The sequence below is a fragment of the Cylas formicarius genome, unplaced genomic scaffold (genome assembly GCF_029955315.1).
Source record: "Cylas formicarius isolate icCylForm1 unplaced genomic scaffold, icCylForm1.1 PGA_scaffold_1__22_contigs__length_36826433, whole genome shotgun sequence".
Classification (NCBI taxonomy): Eukaryota; Metazoa; Arthropoda; class Insecta; order Coleoptera; family Brentidae; genus Cylas; species Cylas formicarius.
The window spans coordinates 25,423,931-25,445,554 of NW_026844264.1; the positions used below are offsets into that span (position 1 = coordinate 25,423,931).

Consider the following 21,624-nt stretch of genomic DNA (forward strand, 5'->3'; position numbering starts at 1 on the left):
TTACGTTTGTCGCCTACGTTTGCCAAAAAAAGAACAATTATTGGTAAACGACACAACTTTATCGTTATACAGGAAGAACCGTTCGCTTTCGATTTAACTGTGGGCCGAATGCGGTACAGTTTTGTGCATGACCGTGAAAAGATCTAAACTATAAACTATTGAGCTATTTGAATGATTGAGCGATCGCGATCTCCCACCGCGTCGCGAAACAGTTAAATCGCTTGACGATTCGATCCAAGCAAAATCTATACAGACCGTCTGATAAAGAATGGACCATACGTTAGCTGCGTATTCTTTGGATATTTAAGAACCCGTTGACTTGACTTTATCCTTGATTGATTGGTGCAAATAGCCAATATATTTATATATTAAAGCTGTATCGACATCTTGTGTAAGGAATATCGTTTTTATAACTCGAGTAGGTCAATAGTATATTATGCAACAAGTGCGGTAAACGGCATTTGACTCACGAATTAATTTGACACGAGCGGAGCGAGTGTTTAATAAACGAATATGTTAAAAAGTTTACCGAACGTGTTGCGTGCTATACTTTTTCTACGACCGTTAGTTTTTGGGTACATTTTCGCAAAACAACACTAATTCATTCACTGACATGACCATCAGAATTGACAAACGTCAAAATTCAAGGCGTGGGAAATATCCCCGAAACCCGTTCGGTAAAATCCAGGAAATGTTCGAAATGGCTCGGATTCGTGGGAAACGAAATTGACGTGGTAAAGTGACGCTTCCCGCACGCTAGATCGGTGAGTAATTAGGTATTTTAGGGACGGGAGTAGAAAAAGTATATTTCACAGCACTCATTTGCATGTGGAAACTAAGCAAATTCACTGGCGTTGTTTTTCCGTAGCGACGTAAGGGAAACCCTGATATTCGAAATGAAAGTGCAGGGATGCAAACAGTATTGGTTGCTGCTCTTTTCTAGGACTATGTAAACCACCGCGGTTTTGTTTATAACTCCTATTTTTTACTTAAAGTATTTTTCTTTGTTTCTGAGACAGGATAGATAAGATCAAATTAGTATGCAGTTGAATCCATCATCTTTCGACTTATTTATGTTAGGTATGTTAAATTTCAACGATCTTTATTGCTTTCTTCGGATTATACTGTTTCCACGTTCGGAAGGAGGCACCAATAGAATTTGTTCCAAGGATTATACTTCACCATTATAGAATATAAGTTTTTAAGTTTTTTTTAAGTTAATATTTTAAATATTTTTAAAAAGCGAGAAGATTATAAAATTTGGGTCATTAGAGAATAAAATTATTAAAATATGGTCCGATATTTTTTCTCGTAAGTAATAAAAATGTTGAAAAGTGAGAAGTAGGAATTTGACTTAATTGCATTCGAAAGTAGAAAACAGGATAAAACGTCTAATAGCGTTAACTCGAAATGAGTCCAAAAGAAATGTGTTTTACATTAGTTGACGATTAAAAATATATAAACGGTGTTATAGGTCGCTAAGTATGCGATAACCTACTGAGGGTTTTTGAACGATAATTTTACGTAAAGTGAAGAATAGGCTAATCTTGTGTGCTACGGTGCACATTTTAAATCATCTCGGCTTTATTCCCCTTACCATAGTACTAGTAATTTTTTATATTAATTTTTCAAAGAAATTTCCACAGGCTACTGTAATACTTTTTATTAAACTTCTGGATTCCTCGTCGGTTTTTGTTGACTTCAACTTTATAACGTTTCGCCAATCACCCTGTTGGCTTTTTCAGAGCCTGACTGCTTAGATATTCTTTGAGGGGGGCGGAGCCAAATCAGGGTCATAAACACCGTTTCGGATGGCTGAAGAAGCCAACAGGATGATTGTCGAAACGTTAGCAAGTTCGAGTCAACAAAAAAGTAAATTTTGATATTATTGACAAGTTAAAATAAGCAAAACGACATTAAACTGAAAAATACCTCGTTTTTTGTTGCTTGTTCTACTTTCCTACTTATTTTGTAAAAAAAATCCTAGATCAGTATGTCACGGGAATCTAAGTTTGTGTGTGATCGTTTTATTGAAACACTACTAGTTGCGGAACTGATCGTGACTAAAAATCGTAGACGTATTTTGAACCTTTTATCTATTTAGATGTATCGTTATATAAATCATTCACTTTCTAAGAAAATGTATCGATACGGATTTACTATAACGCATTAATCGCGATATCCATATTAAAAAAGTAACTATAAATTACGCGGAAGGAACAGAGAAAGCTTGCCGAATCGAACAACGGAATGCAGAACCGTCCGATCCGTCCAAAACCAAACAATACGGGGCGAAACAAATGTAATTTATTAACCGATTCATTCGTCGAATGACGCAAATAGCGCTCACAAAATCAATATATCAAAAAACTTAACGAACTGTATATTGCGGTTGGGTTTAGAGTGATTTTTTCTGTGCGTTGTAATGGATACCTATTTTATAATAAAGCAGACCTAATTGCAAATTACTAATTTTGAGGACTAATGCCAGCGAAGTCTTTCAAAAGTCGAAAGGGTGGTAGATTTGATATTGGCAGCGCTTGGTTGCCGATAAATCTCAACAAATCAAAAGGATTCAACAGTTAGGGAGCAGCTAGGAATCAGTATTAATAATAATATCAATATAACTAAAATGCTTTTCGGTGTTGGGAGCTGCATCAAGGGCAACCATGGAATACAAGAAATAAATAATATACTTGCCAATACATAAATTTTCAATAAAAGCAAAAGGTTAATCGTGACGAAATAAATTAAGGCACGCACTTACTGGATGGAGTCTTTCAAAGTTATCACAAAAAGATATTGCTTATTTGTTAATTAAATGAGCATATTAATATAATTTATTTTATTTACAAAAATTTTAATATTAATAAGGTAAAAAAATTATAATACTAAAATCTGACGAAAAATCTTCCAATTCAGTTTTTTTTACTTTAACTAGACAAAAATACCAAAAAAATATAGACACGACGATATAGACAATAGACACGACTGCTCCTGTTTGCTTTATTTTTCATCTTACATCATTAACGTTCCAGTTCTTGATTGGCTCACCAAAATCAACAAAGGCCGTTTGCTTTTCGGTATTTTATTATGTATATTGTTCGGTGTAACCTTCCAAGTCTGTAAGAAGCGTTACTTTTCTATCTGGAAATTTAGAAAAAGTGTCCCTGTGTGCAGCTCTGTCCTGTCCTTTTAGCATACCATTCGTAAATTTATTGCTTTTATTGAAATTTTTGGAGCATGAAGACGTTACAGAATTTCTTGACATACTCCAATTTGATTTTAATTAATTAACTGCAAAGGTTGAATTTTAAAGGTATGTGGTCATTTGTAAAATTATATTGCATGGGCATTCCGGCTTCCCGTGCAATTTCAGGATGGTTTCTAAAAAAAATCAAAATAAAAAAAAATTTGGCTTGTTAATGTACCATTTGTCAGAGTTTTAAATAAAAGTTCCTGCTAATGATTAATATTTCTTCGAAAAGTTATGTTTACTTAATTGTAAAAAAACTTTGTTGTTTCAGAGATGGCAGAGGAGGTGGTTCGTGCTATACGATGACGGGGAATTAAATTATTCGGTAGATGAACATGTAAGTATTGTACAGGAATTTTTATAGTGTAATTTAAATCTTGCTAGCGCGATTAGATTTGCTTCCGCGGAGGTCCGTATTGGCTACCCCAATAGGCTTTTCTTTAACCACTAAATTGTTTACTAATACAGCCCTGATATTTGCCGTGTATTCACAAATAGTTTGCATTTAATAACAGACACCTGCAAATTAAGTTCTTGGGCTTGCATTTGGGCTTTCAATTATCATGGAACCCTCGCATTGAATGACGCTATTTTGTAATATGGAAACTTGGACTCTTTACCAACAGAAATATTATTTCCCATTACTTTGCATATACAAATTAATTAAATGTTGATTGCGCAAAAGAAAATCTTTAGAACTATTTACTAGACACATTTTTTCTACGATATTGGCATATTGACACATTTATTGAAGTTGGTGTCTAGGTTCATGACTATTTCTTAAAACCTATAGGAGTGGACTGCCCTGTTCGGCTAAGACATCCTAGGTGCTGCTTATTAAAGTTTTTAACCATCTTCCTAGTCACTTAAAACGAATCAAAATTACCAGTTTGTTAAAAGAAATAATCAAACATCTATTATTTCATTAGAGTTTCCATTCCTTAAGGGAATGGAAACTAAAAGTTCAGATTTTCACGAAATTATATATTTTGACATGACAATTGTTTCGACAACACCGTGTCTTTATCAAAAAATGACAATAAAACCTTTATTAATGTTGTTGTGAGAATTTAAGTTTATTAATGGAGAGGTATTGAAATCCAATTGTTCGTTAATTTTGTTAATGTTCATGGCTTCGAATAAATTTAATTTTATACTTTTTTTATTGTTTTTTAAAAATTTTCGTATTGTGTTGTTATTTCTGAAAGCTATTTTTAAACCACATTTTGACAAATGTTTTGAAAATTTTTCACTGGGTTCTCCTATGTATGTAATTGTTTTAAATTGTTCGTTGCCGTTGTTCCCTGCAATTTATTTAATGATAAGTTCTTTGCTGTACTTTTACATTACATTACATCTCTAAGGAAGGTTTGATTATGGGAAACCCACTTAATTCTTTGTTAGTCGAGATTTTTATGGATAATTTGGAAAATATCATACAAGAACATCCTTTAAGTAAAAGTTTTCTATGGTGGTATAGATACGTGGATGATGTCTTTGCTTGCTTTGTTGGAACGGACAGACAATTGAATTCTTTTTTAAATTATATTAACTCAATACATAATCGTATAAAATTCACTATCGAGATTGAACAGGATAACTCTATTAATTTTCTAGACTTAACTATTACGAAAACGCAAAACAAATTAGATTTTTCCATTTACCATAAACCTTCACACATGGAGACAGTCATACATCACAGCTCAAATCTCCCTTATACACACAAAATGGCTGCATTTCACTCTTTTATACACAGACTTCTTAGTACGCCACTCTCAACAGAAAATTACAACAAAGAACTAAATATCATTAAACAAATTGCACTGAACAACGGCTACAATCCGTCCAATATCGATAAAATTATAAATAAAAAACAAATCCAGACAACAGTAAACTCTATTCGAAGCCTAATACAGAACACGAAAAATTTAAAACAATTACATACATAGGAGAACCTAGTGAAAAAGTTTCAAAACATTGGATTTTCACCGAATGAAAGCCTGTATTGTGAGTATCGTGATGAAGCAAATGGTTAGTAATGACTCCTATTATGAATAACTGAATAAATAAATGCATTAATTAATAATTTTCCGTTTTGAGGTATAAAAATGACAAAAGCCGGAAAAGTAGAACCTACCATCTCTTTCCGAAAATGGGACTCCCAACGGCATTCTCCACTATTTACCACGCATTCGCTGGTATTCACCCGTTATTCCTCCAACCCCAATCGTGAAGGTATTTTTTTTAGTGAAAAGTCCCACCGGGAACCATTCTGTATTTCCAGTATTGTAGGGTAATCTGAAAGGAAAAGTGTTTAATCGGAAGTAAAAGTGACACACGCGCGGCACGCATCGCAATCGTCGACGCGACACGATGCTAATTACTTTTTGTGATCGTGTCGAAAAAAAGTCCCGATAAAAATGGTAATCGGTTCGGTTATGTCGGTCGAGTATCGTGCGTTTGGATTTCGCGAATTTTTTATACGCGCAAATCCGGCGGCACTTTCACTTCCACACGACACCACCGGAGTGTCAGAAGCGAGGTAGGTGTTCGATGTGTATTCCGGTTTCGTTGTCATCGGTGGGTATCATCGGAGATAACGTCGGTCTACCATCACAGGCTACTCTTTCACACACACCATGTTAGAATTTAAGAATTTAATTGTTCGCAAATAGCATCTGCGGGCCACTTAAAAAAGTAGCAAACATTTTTTTTGTCATATACTACCTCTTGGGTCTTGCCAGTAATGAAGGCCTTTTTATATATTCAACTCTGTAGAGACATAACCATTCTACAATATAAATATGGAGTATCTATAAATAAAGAAGAAAAGTTCACCATAAGCATAGCTGGTTTCCAAAATACAGGGGTCCTAAATATTTAAATAAAAGCGGCTCGTGCGAAAATCTTTAAGTCGTAAAGAAGCTAATGGTTAGGACTAAGTTTATTCTTTACCAAAAAAGTGGTACTTTTAGTGGCGTATTCCAAGTAAATTAAAAAAATGGAGATAGTACACAAAATGTTTGATAATACTATTCATATTCATACTATTGCCCTTTATCGTAATAAATAACTTTGCCAAATTTCAACAAAATCGGGCAAAAATGATTAAAATATTGCGAAAAATCCGTTTTTAAAAAAATATTTAACACTAGAACATTTCCGAACCTACGTTTATATGATTTTTTTTTCGGATGATGATTCTCCAGCTGAACTTTGGCGCAGTTTTTTGACACAACCTGTATATCGGGTGCGAAAGAATTCAGGGGGCGATACTTTGTTCAAAATAAATGAATCGACTACCTCTACCTACCTCTATTATTAACCAAGACTGACCAAAAGTAAATTTAAAGAAAAACTTACGCAATGATAATCAGGTTAGATTTTTTTTTTGTAACAGTTTCCAAATCTGAAACATAAAACGTTCAAAGAAAAGAAGTTGTCTAATTCAACCTCTTCTACTCGAAAAATGGAAAAATATGCAGAAAGCGATTTTTTTTTTAAATAATAATTCCATAAATTTTTATAGTTTTATGCCCTTTCCTTTTTAAGGTAAAAAAACAAAATGTGTTTTTTTTTTCACGAAAGCTGCCTCTAATAGTAACATCTATTTTAATTTAAATTAACTGAATTAATTCTTAAATGTTTTTGATGTTCCACTTTCCAACTTTTAATTTTAAACAAATTTTCAAGGGTACTTTGCTGTTGTGCAATTTCAATAGGCGAAAGCTAGATTAAAAAATCGTTTATATTCCCGATCTTTAGTTATCGTGTGGTTGTGTCTTATTCTTATTACCCATACACAGTTTGAGACAGTGATTCCTTGTTCATTATGATACAAACATGTCTTCGCAAGGACTTTTCAAGATGAAATTAGACTTTTTTTCCTGTAAACGCGCTTCATGACTGTTCTACTACACAGTATTAAATTTTGAAAATATGTATATCGTTGTGTCCCGTTTCATTATTGATTAAAACAAATTTAAAAAATGCACTCACGATTACACTTAAATCAACTTTTAAATAATACGAAATGTACCGAATGAATGAAATGAAACCAAAAGTCAACAACTACTTTTTCGGATTGTCACGCAAACCATTTTAATTACAAATGTCCGCAATTTTTTTTAAACTTTCCGGCAGTTTTTCAGAAAACATCCACAACTTTCGCAGATGACCTATTTTAGTCAAGAAAAACTATATGTTACATCATAATAAGAATAAATAACTTATATATTATATTGTTTTTTAACTAAAGAATTGCTTGTAGTTAGCGATAAAAAAATGTAAATACCAAAATGCCAACGCATTATACACCAACTGAATTGAGCAAATAGGAAGAAACAATATGACGAGGAAAAGAAAATTTTTTAAAATTTCCTTTTTTGGTTTTGATTTTGTTTGCTTATTATTTTTTTCTTACCTTTTCAGCCGGATACAATTCCTCAAGGTTCCGTGGATATGACGAAAGTTCTCGAAGTGACAGGCGCCGAACAAGTGAGTACCATTACTATTAAATTTGATTTCAGGCAAATTTTCAGGTTTTTCAAACCACCGCAATTAAAACACACGGTCCCTTGTTTAAATTACTTTAGTTGTTCAAATGAGCGGAACCTTTTATGTATTTTACAAAAGAGCGTTCATGATAATGTTATACATAGAAAATGCACCCGAAATGATAATAGTCAACAAAACAACCTTTATCGTAAATTTCACTGTCCCAAGTGAATTGAAGGTTTTAAAATAAGAATGGGAAAGGTGCAAGTAAATTATCATTAAAATTTATTCTATCGAGCCTTTTTCTCCAGGTTACGGGTCATCCGCATTCTCTAGCTCTGACGAGCCCCGACAGGGTTACTTTCGTCAAGGCTGCTAGTCGCGAGGACGCCCGCTGGTGGGCGGAGATTTTGGCTGTTTTTCCCAGACGTCACAAGCGCAACGCCACCTTTCCTGGTGGCAGAGCCTCGCCCAGTTTGCCCCAATTAGGACGCAGTGCCAGTCCTCAACCCCCCCGACCACGGTAATTTACCTACTAATAAGCTGCGAGAGCCATATCGATACTAGAAATTTGGAAAGATATGACAATTTAAAATTTATTAATTTGACTTTGGCATCGTTTTATTTGATTTAAATTTGTTGCTAAAATAGATGGTCAGAGGCCAAGTCAAATTTAGTAAGGCTTTTAAACGTTTAATTTTAAGTTTCCTTAATTGCTTTACCATTGGGTTACAAGATGGTGAAAACGGCTTAGCTAGTTCGGACTGCTAGCTATTTTTTTTTGGGGTTTACTTAATCGCTTATATTATAAACTAAGGTTTCTAATGGTAATGGTTATTAAGGTATTTTTGCTGAATATTATTAACGACTTTCTAATTAGCACATAGTTTTTTTGCATTAGTCGTCAGAAGCAGCCGGTATTAAGTTTTCGTGTGCTATTTCTTTGAATAAAAAAAATTATTCAACAAATTGGAACTTAAAACAAACAACCAAAATTTTGACGAGTGCATAAAAAATATTCGAAGTATTGTTCATTTATTATTTATCTTTCCGATATAATTATTAATTTTTATTTATTCATAACAAGAAAATTTAATATAGTTACTAAGAAAATAAGAATATCTATCCGCTTGAGTGGAAATTGTTGTATAAAAAAATTCACTAAAAATGAATATTTCTACTCCCTTCTCTAAAATACCGACAATTATCGATCCAGCATGCGAAGAGTGTCATTTTACCACATAAGTTTCGTTTGCCACTGATCCGAGTCACTCCGTTTATTAAGCACTCGCTCGCTCGTGCCAAATAAACTCATGACTCATATGCCGTTTACCACACTTGTTGCATAATGCACTTTTTTTGCGAACTGCTAACTGATTAAATTAACATTTAAACTGATAACCTGGTATACCGTGGTCAGAAATGTACCAAATGATATACAAAATAGAAACACAAAAAAAAGTGGGCGATTATAGAGACTGCAAACAGAAGATATTTTTATTGTTTTTCTGTTCCCTTCTCTAATTACACACCGATCGATCTAGCGTGTGGAAAGCGTCATTTTACCACTTGAGTTTCTTGTCGCCCCTTCCGACATTTCCAAGATATTTTGGAGATTTTACCGTTCGGCTTGAATTTTAACGTTTGTCGATTCTGACGGTCATGTCAGTGAATGTATTCGTATTGTTTTGCAAAAATGCATCCCTCGATTATTAAATACTCGCTCCGCTCGTTCAAAGTAAAATATCAGTGGCAAATAGTTTCTGGGTAATTGGCAAATTTTTTTTTAACATACGCCGCTGTGCGAATTTTAGTTTAAATTTTCCACAATTTTCACAGAAAAAAAAGAAACAAAACATCTTAACAATTTTTTAAATATACAGGGCGTTACTTCTCGTGAATCTCAAAAAACTAAAACGTAAACGTTTTCTTCTAACCTGTGCTATAATATTTTCTATCCATTCTTGATAAATTTTTACCATCCTGAAACATAAATAATAATCTATTATCATTCTTAACAGTTTTTGTTGCTTTTTGTAATAAATTAGTATGCTAAAATTTCTTATCTTGTATATTTTTAAACGGTATTTGAAAGCATTGTTTATTTTGTTATTTTTCCTCTTACACCTCTAAAAAGGAAATGGAGCCACCCCTTATATTGTTTCGTTACAAGCCTGATTTGTTTACAGACATTTGAGTGTGACGGGGCCCAGTCCGAGGGCCAATTTCGAAACTCCCCCCTTAAAAGAGGAACGAGATTCTCCCCCGAAAGACCATTGCAGTCTATCTAAGTTGAACGATACAATAGACGGTTTGGAGCCACAACTGAAGCACGAGGAGCGACAGGAAGTGGATCTTTCAGTGTTGAGACCCGATTGGGTACCAGAACGTACCCCTGTGGTGGCCATTGAGACGAGTATGGCTTCGATCCGGAAAGGTAAGTGTATAGGGTGCATCAACGAAAAAATAAGCAAAGAATAGTTACTATTAAATTTGATATATGCAGCTTCTCAGAGTATCTAGATACGAATACGAAAACGATTTCGATAGTATGACATAAATAACTGACCTGATATGGAACAATAAAATTATTCCACAAGAAAAAAAGTCACTTAAGTATATAGATAGAGGCATTGCTTATGCTTATGCAACATCAAAAATGCTGAGAAAGTAGTAATTTGAAAAGTCGCTTTCAAGAAATAAGATCTTGCGGCGTTCAATAATCAACACTGCCCCTGATAGTTCATGACTGTTTTCAGATTGGCTGTGGATTTTCTTTTTGGTAGCATTTTACTTATATATTATATATTATATCTAAACCGAACCTAGAGAATTGAAATTTTAGTTTTTATTGGATATGGAGACAAAACGAGAACTCAAGGGGTTTGTAATTTGTTTAACACAAAATATCAGAAGAGTAGGTTATGAATTATTTGATATATTATGGATGTGTCATACGCCTGGATTTTTAATCTCAGTAATTCTTAGCAGAAAGATTGCATCAGTTTTTTCGATATACGAGGGCTGCTACTTATATCTCTAGCTTAATGATGAAAAAACAAATATTTATCATCCAAATTGGTTTTATTGTTTTGCAAAATATTCTCCTTGAAAATTAATGCACTTTGGCATGCGTTGAAATCAATCTTTGAAGCAGTTTTTCCACTCCGATTGAGTTAGCTTCAAAACAGGCGTTTGAGCGCATCAACTGCTTCTTCGGGCGTAGATAATTGTTGACCATGTAACTTTTTTAATGTGCGAGAATAAAAATAAGTCATTAGGTGCGAAATCAGGGTTGTACGGCGGATGGCACCTGAATTCCTTTGTTTTAGTTGATGTGTGGGTAGTATGTAGTAGTAGTAAGTGTGATTCGCCTCTTATACTTATTTTGACGAATTTTTTTGATGGCTTCTGGCAAACAAATGGTTAACCGTCCAACGTGCTCTAACGCCGCTGAAGCCACGTGCCTTTTAATATCGAAGAAACATGCGACTATTTGCTTCGATATGCTTGTGCATAGAGATACATGATTTGTCACCTGTGCAGATGTTATAGACCGCATTTGATGCACCACGTTGATATTTTTTCAACATTTTATTGCACCAATCGACACGAGTGTTTTTTTGAGCGTTTGTCAAATTATGTATAATAATGCCCAAGGATACTTTAATCTCACGATATGTCACATGACGGTCTTGCGTTATCAGTTCACGCATTCGTCGACCATGATTGAAAACGTTATACCAATTTTTCACAGTACTGTAGGATAGTGCTTCATCGCCATATAAAGAATTAAGTTCATCGATGCATTCTTTTTTTGATAATCCACGTCGAAAGGTATGAAAAATAATTGGTCGAAAATGTTCACTGGTTAATTCCATGTTTAGTCGAACAAATTTGTTTTAACTACCTGAAAAAAAAATAATGATGTAGATCAAAACGTTCTGAGAACATTTTTGCTAAAAAATATTTATTTTTTCAATGGAAATGTCAGATTGCAGCAGCCCTCTCATTATTTAAACCAAAATTATAAAAATGTTGTAAAAAATTTGCATACCTAATTTGAATCAAATGACACAGAAACTACGAAAATTGATTCCAATTTTTATTAATAAATCATGCGAGTGCCATTTATGTTGCTAATATGTTACTATCGACGAGGTGACTTTAAACTTGCAGTAAAAATACTAATATACTATACACTATATAGCAGGAGTAATACAGACACAATTTCATAGAAATGCGAATACGCGGCCGTCGACATTGTACGCGGTAAAAAAAGAAGTCATCTTCAAGTTGGGAACGGTGGCCAAATATAGCGGAGTGGTAGTATAAATTTTCAGTGCGGATTTCTCGGGAATTTCGTTCTTGACGTGTTCTCCCAGTTCGCTGCACAATTTATACGAAAACGCACTGAAAAAACAACGTAGCAAGTCTTATTTTAACCCGAGGTTAACAAGAACGAAAATTTCTTTTTATTTTCCTCTTTTTTTTAAAGCTTCTTTTATACAATCCTTGGCAGTTTTGATTGAGCTGGACATGTGTCGACAAAATGCTCAAGGCAACAGTTTGAAGAATATTTTGAAAATGGAGTCTGGGAACAGATTTCTCACATTTTTCAAAGAAAGTGATTGCGGTTCCTCCAAGTGCCCTCATCTATTTGTTGTATTGTTTAGTATATTTAAATTTGTCTATAAAAATCATGTAAAAATGAACCTCATTGTAATAGACAAGTACGAAAAGGAGCGGATTTTATATAATTGTTTTAATGTTTAACTATATTATGGTCCAGAATAATAAAATAATTTTCTACACTTATCACACGATAAGCGGCAACTATAGTAGGTTATTATTATGATCAAGCTAAATTTGATACAGTTTATGACCTAAGGAATTATGGCTTTATAGCAATTAAAAGACCCGGCTTTATTATGGCTTATATCAATGTTAAATACAAAAGTTACTGCCAGGATCTCTGTTAAATAAAATATATAAATAATATAATAATAAATAAAATAACAGAATAAACCCCAAATTCTTTGTAATCCCTCCAATTTACAATAATATGTACAAAAGAACATTAATAAAGATCTTATTTTCACAGCGTATTGGCAAGGACCGGCTTCGTAGTTTTCATTAAAAAACACTCGCTTTGACAAAACACTAAATTTATTAGCTACTCCACTGACGCGGCAATACTCAAACTCAATAGGGGGAAACCCTACCGGCATGACTGATACTTTAAAAAGAGGACAAAAGGGGGGAGTCGGGAGGCCACAAGACAACCGCGTTAACAAGATCCCACATCTTTTCCTCTTCTTTGTTGATAAACAGCTTTTCGTCACCTCTCTAGGGTCACTCTCATAATGGCTGGGTCAACTAGCAAATTTATATCTTTCATTTTAAATTTTAAATCCTTGAACTTGGGGTCACATGGTTTGGATTTTAATCGTACTAACTGTCAAAATTTCAAATTTATATGGTTATTTTTATTTTTATATTCTGCCTACGCCTATGCATAACCCTTAAATTTGATCGCACTGAACGGGATCTCACGTTTTATTACTCCGTACCATTTAGAAACAAACTTTAACAACACTAAATATACCGTTTATAGCGTTTTCAAACATTCTTTTCAGAAACAGTTTGCGAATTTCATGACTGTGAGACTTACGCCGAGTAATTTTTGTTAGCAACGACGCTTTAAATGTATTCAACCACTAAAATACTTAACGCGTTACGTGCGAGTCCGTACCTATAATATATCATCATACGAACGTCTCGAGCATATACAGCGGGCGCGCATATCATATGACCTGACTTATTAGAGAGTAATAACCTCGGATTATAAAGAAGAGGCTTCAGGTCAATTATAATTCGAACGAGCTCAAGGAAAAATACGAAGAGGACATTAAAAACTGCATTTCGTTCATTAGATTATAAAGTTATATTTTAATTTGCGACTCGGTGCCTCGTAATCAAATCATTGATTGCCTGGGAAATTATTGTTGCCGGAAGGGTTGTTTTGAAGTATTTTAAAGATGGTGGAAGCAACATTATTAATAAGAAATATCCGTTGGGAACGCGTTCTAGGATCCCTAGGAATGATTTCAAATTCTTTTTATCCGGTACACCCGAGCGAACTTTTTTAACCTAGATGGTTTTATGCTCAATTTGTCATTTGTCATGTTGGATTTTAGCAATTTTATATAGTTTCTTTTAAAAAAATAATATCAATACAAACCTACATAATATAAAATACTTATTTTTTATGTGTGCCGTTAAACAGGATTATAGCAAACTAAAGAAATACCTACCGAATGTACATGCACATACATAATATGTATTTTACACATGTAATGGAGATAAAATGTGTGTATTCGAATGATTGAATACGAAATTCTGCGAATAATAAGGCATTTTAATTACCTATACACTAAACGTATCACTTTTAATTTCCCTTTGTTTTGGGATTTTTAGTCATTTCCTTCCTAGAAAGGCAATATAAAACCAGACAATTTTGAATATATTCACAAACGTAGTCCACCTCTCAAAGTAGAGTTGTAAACTCAAGAGACAAGAAACAATTCCTCCTCCGTACCAATTTCATGTAAAAAAAAAAAAATAATATTTTTTTATAAAAAAAAGGTATCATGACGTCAATAGATGCTTCGACCAGTCTCATCGTCAGCTAACGCTTGCGTCCATGTCCATCAAGCATCTCACCCGAAGCAGAAACCTTAAATATGAATGGAGTAAAAACGCATAAGAGATTTACACCATGTTGAGCTGGGTAACGGTTAAATGTTAATGTTAAAAGTAAGAATAATTTTAGGTAGTATTTGGAGGACTAAAATGCCAGCAAAAGAAGAAATACCCAGCTCTCATAATGGCGTGGTACGAGAACCAATATATAAAATGGGAAACGTTGCGTAAATAATTTTTAAAAAGTAAAAAAGACAATGACTCTTAACTTGAAAATGAGCATTTTCCGTTTTTCTGTATCCATCACGAATTCATTCTTATGAAAAATATTCAAGGTTCTATCTTTTCTTTCATCTGTCCCAGCTTGTACAGATAAAGACGTAGCTCAATTGGGGCGGTGACTTGCGCTACAGGCACAGTATAAATTAATATTTTTTATCCATTTTTATCATTTTTTATTCCAATTGTTCCCAAAGGCTTCACTGCGTGTGTTCTCTACAACACGAACAGGTCTATTCTTATCGGTACCTTACCCTAAGCGCTTTAAAGATTTGGTAATGAGCGGTTTCTTTCTTATGGCCCGTACAATTTGTTAAACCATATAGACGAGTTCGGTCTCGTTTTTTTTTTTAAACATATTCTCGCACGTAACGTTAAGGTTTACGCCTCCACCCGTTCAATCTTTGACGTGGTCGTTCCGAGTGATTTGCAAACAATTGACACAGCACGGCGCGCGGCGTCCCATTTGAATACGTAACTGGCTTCTATTATCGTGTTATCGTCGTCATCTCCGACCGTCTACGATAATTATTATTCCTCGGCATTCTGACCGGTCCTTTCACACCGGCCCAAGGTCGCCAGATGGATGGGTCGTTTTTTAAATATGGCAATTTTACCTGCCCGCACGCTGCTCGCCGTCGAATTCTTTTTCGTTTTTTAACGAATTCGGAACCAGTTCTTGTTTATTATTAAAATTATTCGTGGTGCGTTCGGAGATGCAGTCGATTTTTGGGACTCCCTACTCTTCTTTTTTTTTTTAGGTTAAAATGTGAGACCCACCGGGTGATTCAAAAGTAAACGTAAACTACACTGCACATAAAAATTAAGGCACCACTAAAATGTGTGTCCCACTTAAGAACTCTACACCCTTTTGAAGTCTTTGTTAATTTTTTTTGTTGGATGATGATGAAATGCACTAAAACCTTGTTTTGAGAGAAGTACTATTAGGGATTTTTTAAAAAATAAATTGGCTACGAATTCTTATTTAGGAGTACTTAGAACCCAACCATAACAATTCTTATAATGTTTCATCAATACAGGGTGTACATCGTTGTAAAATCTTTGAATACGGTTTCATTTTGATATATTTTTTTATTGGATAGATCTCTCAAAAACGCAATAAAACCTTATGATTCTTATTACATCAACCTAAAATCATGGCCAACTGGGAATAATTTTTGATATCAAATATCGAGAAGGGCTATTAGGGATTTCTTTAAGAATAAAGGTCTAGGAATTCGTATTTAGGTCTACATAAAACCTAACAACACTATTTTGCATACAACTAACCAAAATTAACAATTATAGTCTATTACATAATAAATAATTTAAAACAAAAACATAAATATTTAGTTTAATTTGTTCTTGATTGAAATCTGTTCATATTTCCGTGATGTTTTCTACATCATCCATGGAGGCGAATGGAGGTTAATCTCTAAGTTGCTGATTTATCGGGTTAAGGTCTGGACTGCGAGTAGGCCAATTCAAGGTACAGTGGTCTGACATTATAAAACTGCTCTTGTAATCGGCGGACTTATTCGTTTGACGTTAATAAAAAAACAGGATGCTGAAGAAAGTTTCGGCTATGCATTGACTTAGACAGACACCTAATAGAATGTGATAAACATTAAGTATAGAACTGGTAAATTTAAATAAAATTATCCTTCATAAGCAATGGTTTCTAACAATATAATATCTCTAGTAGCTATATGGTATAGTGCAATATCTGCATCATATGGGAACATTTTTTATTGAACTTCGTCAAATTCTCATCTGGGGATAGTTGGTGCATGAAAAATAAATAAATCAATTTACGAAGTTTTTTAACATTTGCCTGTTAAAATTTTTATAAAAAATAGAAATATTGTTTTTGGAAATTTAGGAAAATTTATTGGCAAAGGCGGTTTCTTTTTAAGCTTTCTATAAATGTACTAATTTTCAAAAAAAAAGCTTGGTTTTGTTCTAAAATTTGGAAATCACAATTTTCTGTAGATGCATTTGAAGATTTAAGATAAATTAAAAAAAAAACACTTTTTTAAAGTATTCAGTCTCTAGTACATCTAACTAGTTTGATTCTTTTTTCTTTAAATTAAGGTGTGCCAAAAAAACGTTTGCTTAGAACAATATGAAAAAATCAAAATGCCCGAAAAATTTACTTCTGTAATTAATTCTTTGTAGATACATTTTTGATTACTAGTTTTGAATGTCCATTACGGTGTATTTTTTTCCGTTTCACGATAATTTTTCTTTTCGATTATTATTACCACTTTATTTTACTACGACGCGTAAAAATTTCAAGTCATTCCATCAATTGACCCACCTGAAGTGAAGATAAAACCTGTCTGGCCCAAAAGCCGCAATATTCGATTTTCTTTTTTGACATCAGAAAAGAAAACAGTATAGTTTGGCTCGAATTATGACTTATTTCCACTGAAATAAATCAAATACTTCGTTAAACCCCATTGTATAGGTCACGTATTGGAACCGCAATAAATGAGTGGAAGGGAGTGAAATGAAAATATTTATATGATTGTAGTCGGTAATAAAGTGCGCTAGTATATGAATAAGTCTAAATAAGATTAAATAAGTTCAAGCATTAAACAGAACACAACAAAAAAGTGATTTTGATAAGTCTATTTACTTTATGATAAATTTAATAGCTATCACTATCTTCCTCTAAACTTATTATTTAGGGTTGAACGTCTTTTAATCTTAATTAACTGTCTAGAATGATCAAAATTAAGAAACTTGTATGTACTAGGTGTATAGTAATTCAGTTCTGACAATTTTTTTATAGCTCGGGAACTTGCATTATTCATAAATTTACCTATATCCGGAAAGAAAGGTTCTTTAACTTCCAGTTAAGGTTTGAAGTCGATGTTTGTTGTTGTTGTTGTTGAAAGTAACTTAGTAATCATATTAACGAAAAACATTCGAATAGCCTCCGAAAATTGGAGGCAGTGTGCGGAAAGGAGTGCATGCATGCGAAACACGCGCATTGTTTGAATTGGCAAAGACGAAAACGAACCAAAAAATTCGGGGGATTACTAAATCTGGGAGCAATGTTGGAATCGTTGGTGTAAAACAGATCCCACTAAATTTTGACCGTTAAATAATATTTTAAATTTCTGATACATTAAATGTTTCTTTGCACGTCACGCATATTTTTTCCGAGTACTATAACACTGCGTTGATTGTTAATGAATCGGGTATGCCGACTTTTCGAAAATCATTCTGTTGGCTTCTTCAAAGCTTAACGAAAACTGAGAATTGGTGTAGTGGTACAGTTAAGCTCTGAAGAAGCCCACAGGATGATTGACGAAACGTCAGCAAGTTCGATTCGTCAACAACCGACACAGGAGGAAACGAGAAGATTTGTAAATAGTATCGTTACCAATAACCGATTTTTTAAACCTGTCTTTCTAAATTTTCAAAAATTCGAAAAATGCATCAGTACTGACATGTAGACATGTTAACAAATTGGTTGTATGCTTCTCCCTTTTCGATATTTCTTTTTTTTAAGAAGTAGATAAAAAAAGAGTTAAAACAATGGAAAATAAAAGCAAGCGAAAAATATTGGAACAGAAAACGGAGTGAATAAAATTATGAGGAATAAAAATGAAGGCTGCGCCCTGACTTTTTCAAATTGGCGTGTAAATGGACTACATTTTGCAGGTTAGTGACAATCTTGTATTAATTAGGAATGTCGTTAATGAAATTTTGCTCGGAACCCGTCTGTACTCCTGCTCACGAACAACTCTAGTGCTTTAGGTTCAGGGTGCTAGATGGCGGGCGCACGCCCCTGTTCTATAAAACGGCAGGCGGATAAGAAACGTCGTTTTAGCGGACTGTATGTGTGTGTGTGTGTCCAATTATAAAATTTTGCTGACTCGTTCTCCCCTCATTTAAATATAAATATTCTCCGGTCTCCGCGTGCTTCGGCTCGGGTCGAATCTGTGTCACTGACATACTGCTACAACACCGAACAAGTTGTCTTCCGGCATTTTGTATCTCTACTCACACCTACGGATTTTTTTTGCCGTCATATTGCAAAAAAAAAGCCCGGCGCGTTTACCTACTTCTTAAATTGTTCGAACGTAATATACACGGTGGACCTCTATCTACATAATCTCTCGTACGTTGGCAGAGTGACCCAAATCAAATCAAGCTTAGTAAATGGGGTTACAGCTCTGCTGCTTTGTTAGATTCCCAATGTTAAGAAATAGATGGAAAGACTGCTTCAGAGATTTAAGTTGATTTCAAATCTTCCCTACCTTTCTGACACCAAATACATCGATGATTTTGTAAGAGACAGAAATCTTAACCTGTCTTGAGAATTGGTACTTATTTGGTACATTGGTACAGTTGTGTCAGTCCTTGTCCATGCTGATAATACTAAAACCTTTCGTTTACTATGAAGAGCCTTATTATTTCCTACTTAAAATCAATAAAAATGAAAACAATTTCAGTAAATTATATTTTAGTTTAACTAACAACTCTCAGACTGACATTTTTGACATGGCAATGCAAAACAATAAAAGTTATTATTCGTTTTATAGAATTAAATTTCTTGCACATTCATTATTTTTATTCATTATTATAACTGTGCACAGCTATATATCTTTAAAGAGTCCACATTCTATATCAAAATAGAAAATAATATACAGGGTAGAATACAATAACTTTTTGATCTGACCCGATTATTCTGAATTGACACTGAAGTTTATACATACAGGGGATTCTTGTATTTTAAAATTTTGAAAACGAAAAGGTCTAGAGCGCCATCTTTCTTTTCACAAAAAGTAATTAATCAGATACCTCACCGTCACATGTCGAAAACGGGACATATTGAAACTGTTGAAATGGTTTTAAATGTAATTTATGCTACTCTGTTAACTATGGAATGTTTATGAGCACGCTTTGTTATAGAAATTTGAAACAAAAATGCGTACGATTTTTACTGGTGCTGCATTAAATGTTCCTCACTAACTTCACGAAATCGACGTTTTTGCAGATTACATCGTGAGTTCCGGTTCTCCGCCTACCCGGGACAAACTACGATGTGACGATAAAGCGCGAGCCCGAAGAGATTGGCGGAACGAACGTTTGAGGGACATAGCCACAGCGCTGACGGATAGATCGCCCGAATCCAGCCTGGCATTGCCCGCCGAAGGCCTGTTAAACCTGAAAAAAGGTTGGCTATGGCTGCGACACGCGGACAGTGAGTGGGTGCGTCAATGGGTGGTTTTGTGCGGTCCCACCCTGAACGTCTATCAGGATCAGAACGAGCAAGGCACTCCGGAACTTACTATCGAACTCTCCTCCGTTTCCAGTTACTCGGAAGTACCCACGGACTCGAAATACGGGTTCGAAATCCAGTGGGCGGGCTCAACCGTCACTTTGAGCGCCGTTACTCAAGGGATCCGGTCCAATTGGCTTCAGGCGTTGAAGAAAGCCGCGCCCATACCGGCGGAAAGCCCAGTCTCGCCGCCGACCCCTAGGTCGGTTTTGCTGTCGAGTGACGAAGAATACAGGACCGCTTCCGAGGGCGGCAGAAGGGGTTCCGAAGATTGGAACGAACTTCCGTCATCTCCACTCCTGAATAGGTTGCCGATCAGGGTGAAAGATAGGGTTAGATTGAGACCCAGACTGCCCCGATGTCAATCTAGACAGTCGACTCTGGATAGTACATCTACAGACGAGCTAGATTGTGCCAAGGAGAGCGTCGACACTGTGGACTTGCATAACAGTATCAACAAGAGCCAGGAGATGATCGGCGATTTGCAGACACAGTTGGCGAAGTCTACGCAGGAGGTCGCACATTTGGAGGAAGAAATTGCGAGGTAAAACACTATTTGCTTTTTTTTTCATTTTAATCGCTTCATTGCGTTTTCAAATATTTGGAGTGTACCACCGATCCTCCAGTCGTCTGAAATATTGTAGTAGGAATATCCTAATGTTTTAATATTCCGGAATACAGGCATAAATAGATATAGAAATCAATTTTGCCGTGGAAAAGGGAATTGCCTTATGCTTTAATATTCCGCAAGACAGAAATAAATAGAAAGAGAAATATTGTTGTAGCAATATGCAACCAATTATAAATATTCATATTTTTCTCATTGCTCATTTGCTCACTAATTTAAATTAAATTTTAATGAATTTTGCCGTGAAAAATCGACTTTCCTTTTGTTTTAATATTCCGGAAGACAGAAAGAAAATAATTTTCTTTAAAAATCGAGTATTTTTGTAAAATAGCTTCAAGCTTCATGCTGCTATTAGAGTATTTTACCTATTGTACCTGTTAATTTGAAGTAGGGTTATGATTGGATAGGGGATGTCGGCTGGTATAGCATTGTGAAAGTGACAATGAAGTGGAAGTCATTTCTGGTTCCTGTACAATATTTAGTTAATTGCTTTGTTAGAAAAACTGCTAGTATTGGAGATTTTTGTTTTTTTTTGTTCATAAATTACTTTATTTACTCATATTCTTACTGAAATTGTTCAAACATAAATAAATAAATAATTAATAAAAAAATAAAAACAACTCTCTTTTGCCGGTTCTATACATATACATTAGTGCACCCATATGCAACAGAAGCATTTACCATTTTTTAAAATGTTTATTAATTAACGCTACAACAAAATTATTACATATCCAAAATTGTCAACGTAAAAAGTTGCCAAAATCTATCACGATCAAGTTCACAAATAAGGTAAACTATTAAAATTTACTAGGTAACAAATAATAAATATAAACAATATTTTGTTAAAGTTATCGGTCATTAGTATTTAACTGTATGTCCAAGAAAACAATTCCCAGTACTACCCAATACTAGCTGTTAGTTAGATGGACTACACTGATTTTTCAGGATTGTTTGCATATT

General features: G+C 34.4%; 1 protein-coding gene across 1 annotated transcript in view; it reads left to right on the forward strand.

Moving 5' to 3' along the window:
- Nucleotides 1–21,624, forward strand: part of LOC132696840 (protein outspread) — a 97,416-nt gene that overhangs the window by 69,070 nt on the left and 6,722 nt on the right. The window contains exons 3-7 of the mRNA XM_060661901.1: nucleotides 3,528–3,593; nucleotides 7,688–7,753; nucleotides 8,065–8,276; nucleotides 9,943–10,190; nucleotides 19,752–20,580. Of these exons, the coding sequence (XP_060517884.1) occupies nucleotides 3,528–3,593; nucleotides 7,688–7,753; nucleotides 8,065–8,276; nucleotides 9,943–10,190; nucleotides 19,752–20,580 (1,421 nt within the window). The remainder of the gene's footprint in view (nucleotides 1–3,527; nucleotides 3,594–7,687; nucleotides 7,754–8,064; nucleotides 8,277–9,942; nucleotides 10,191–19,751; nucleotides 20,581–21,624) is intronic.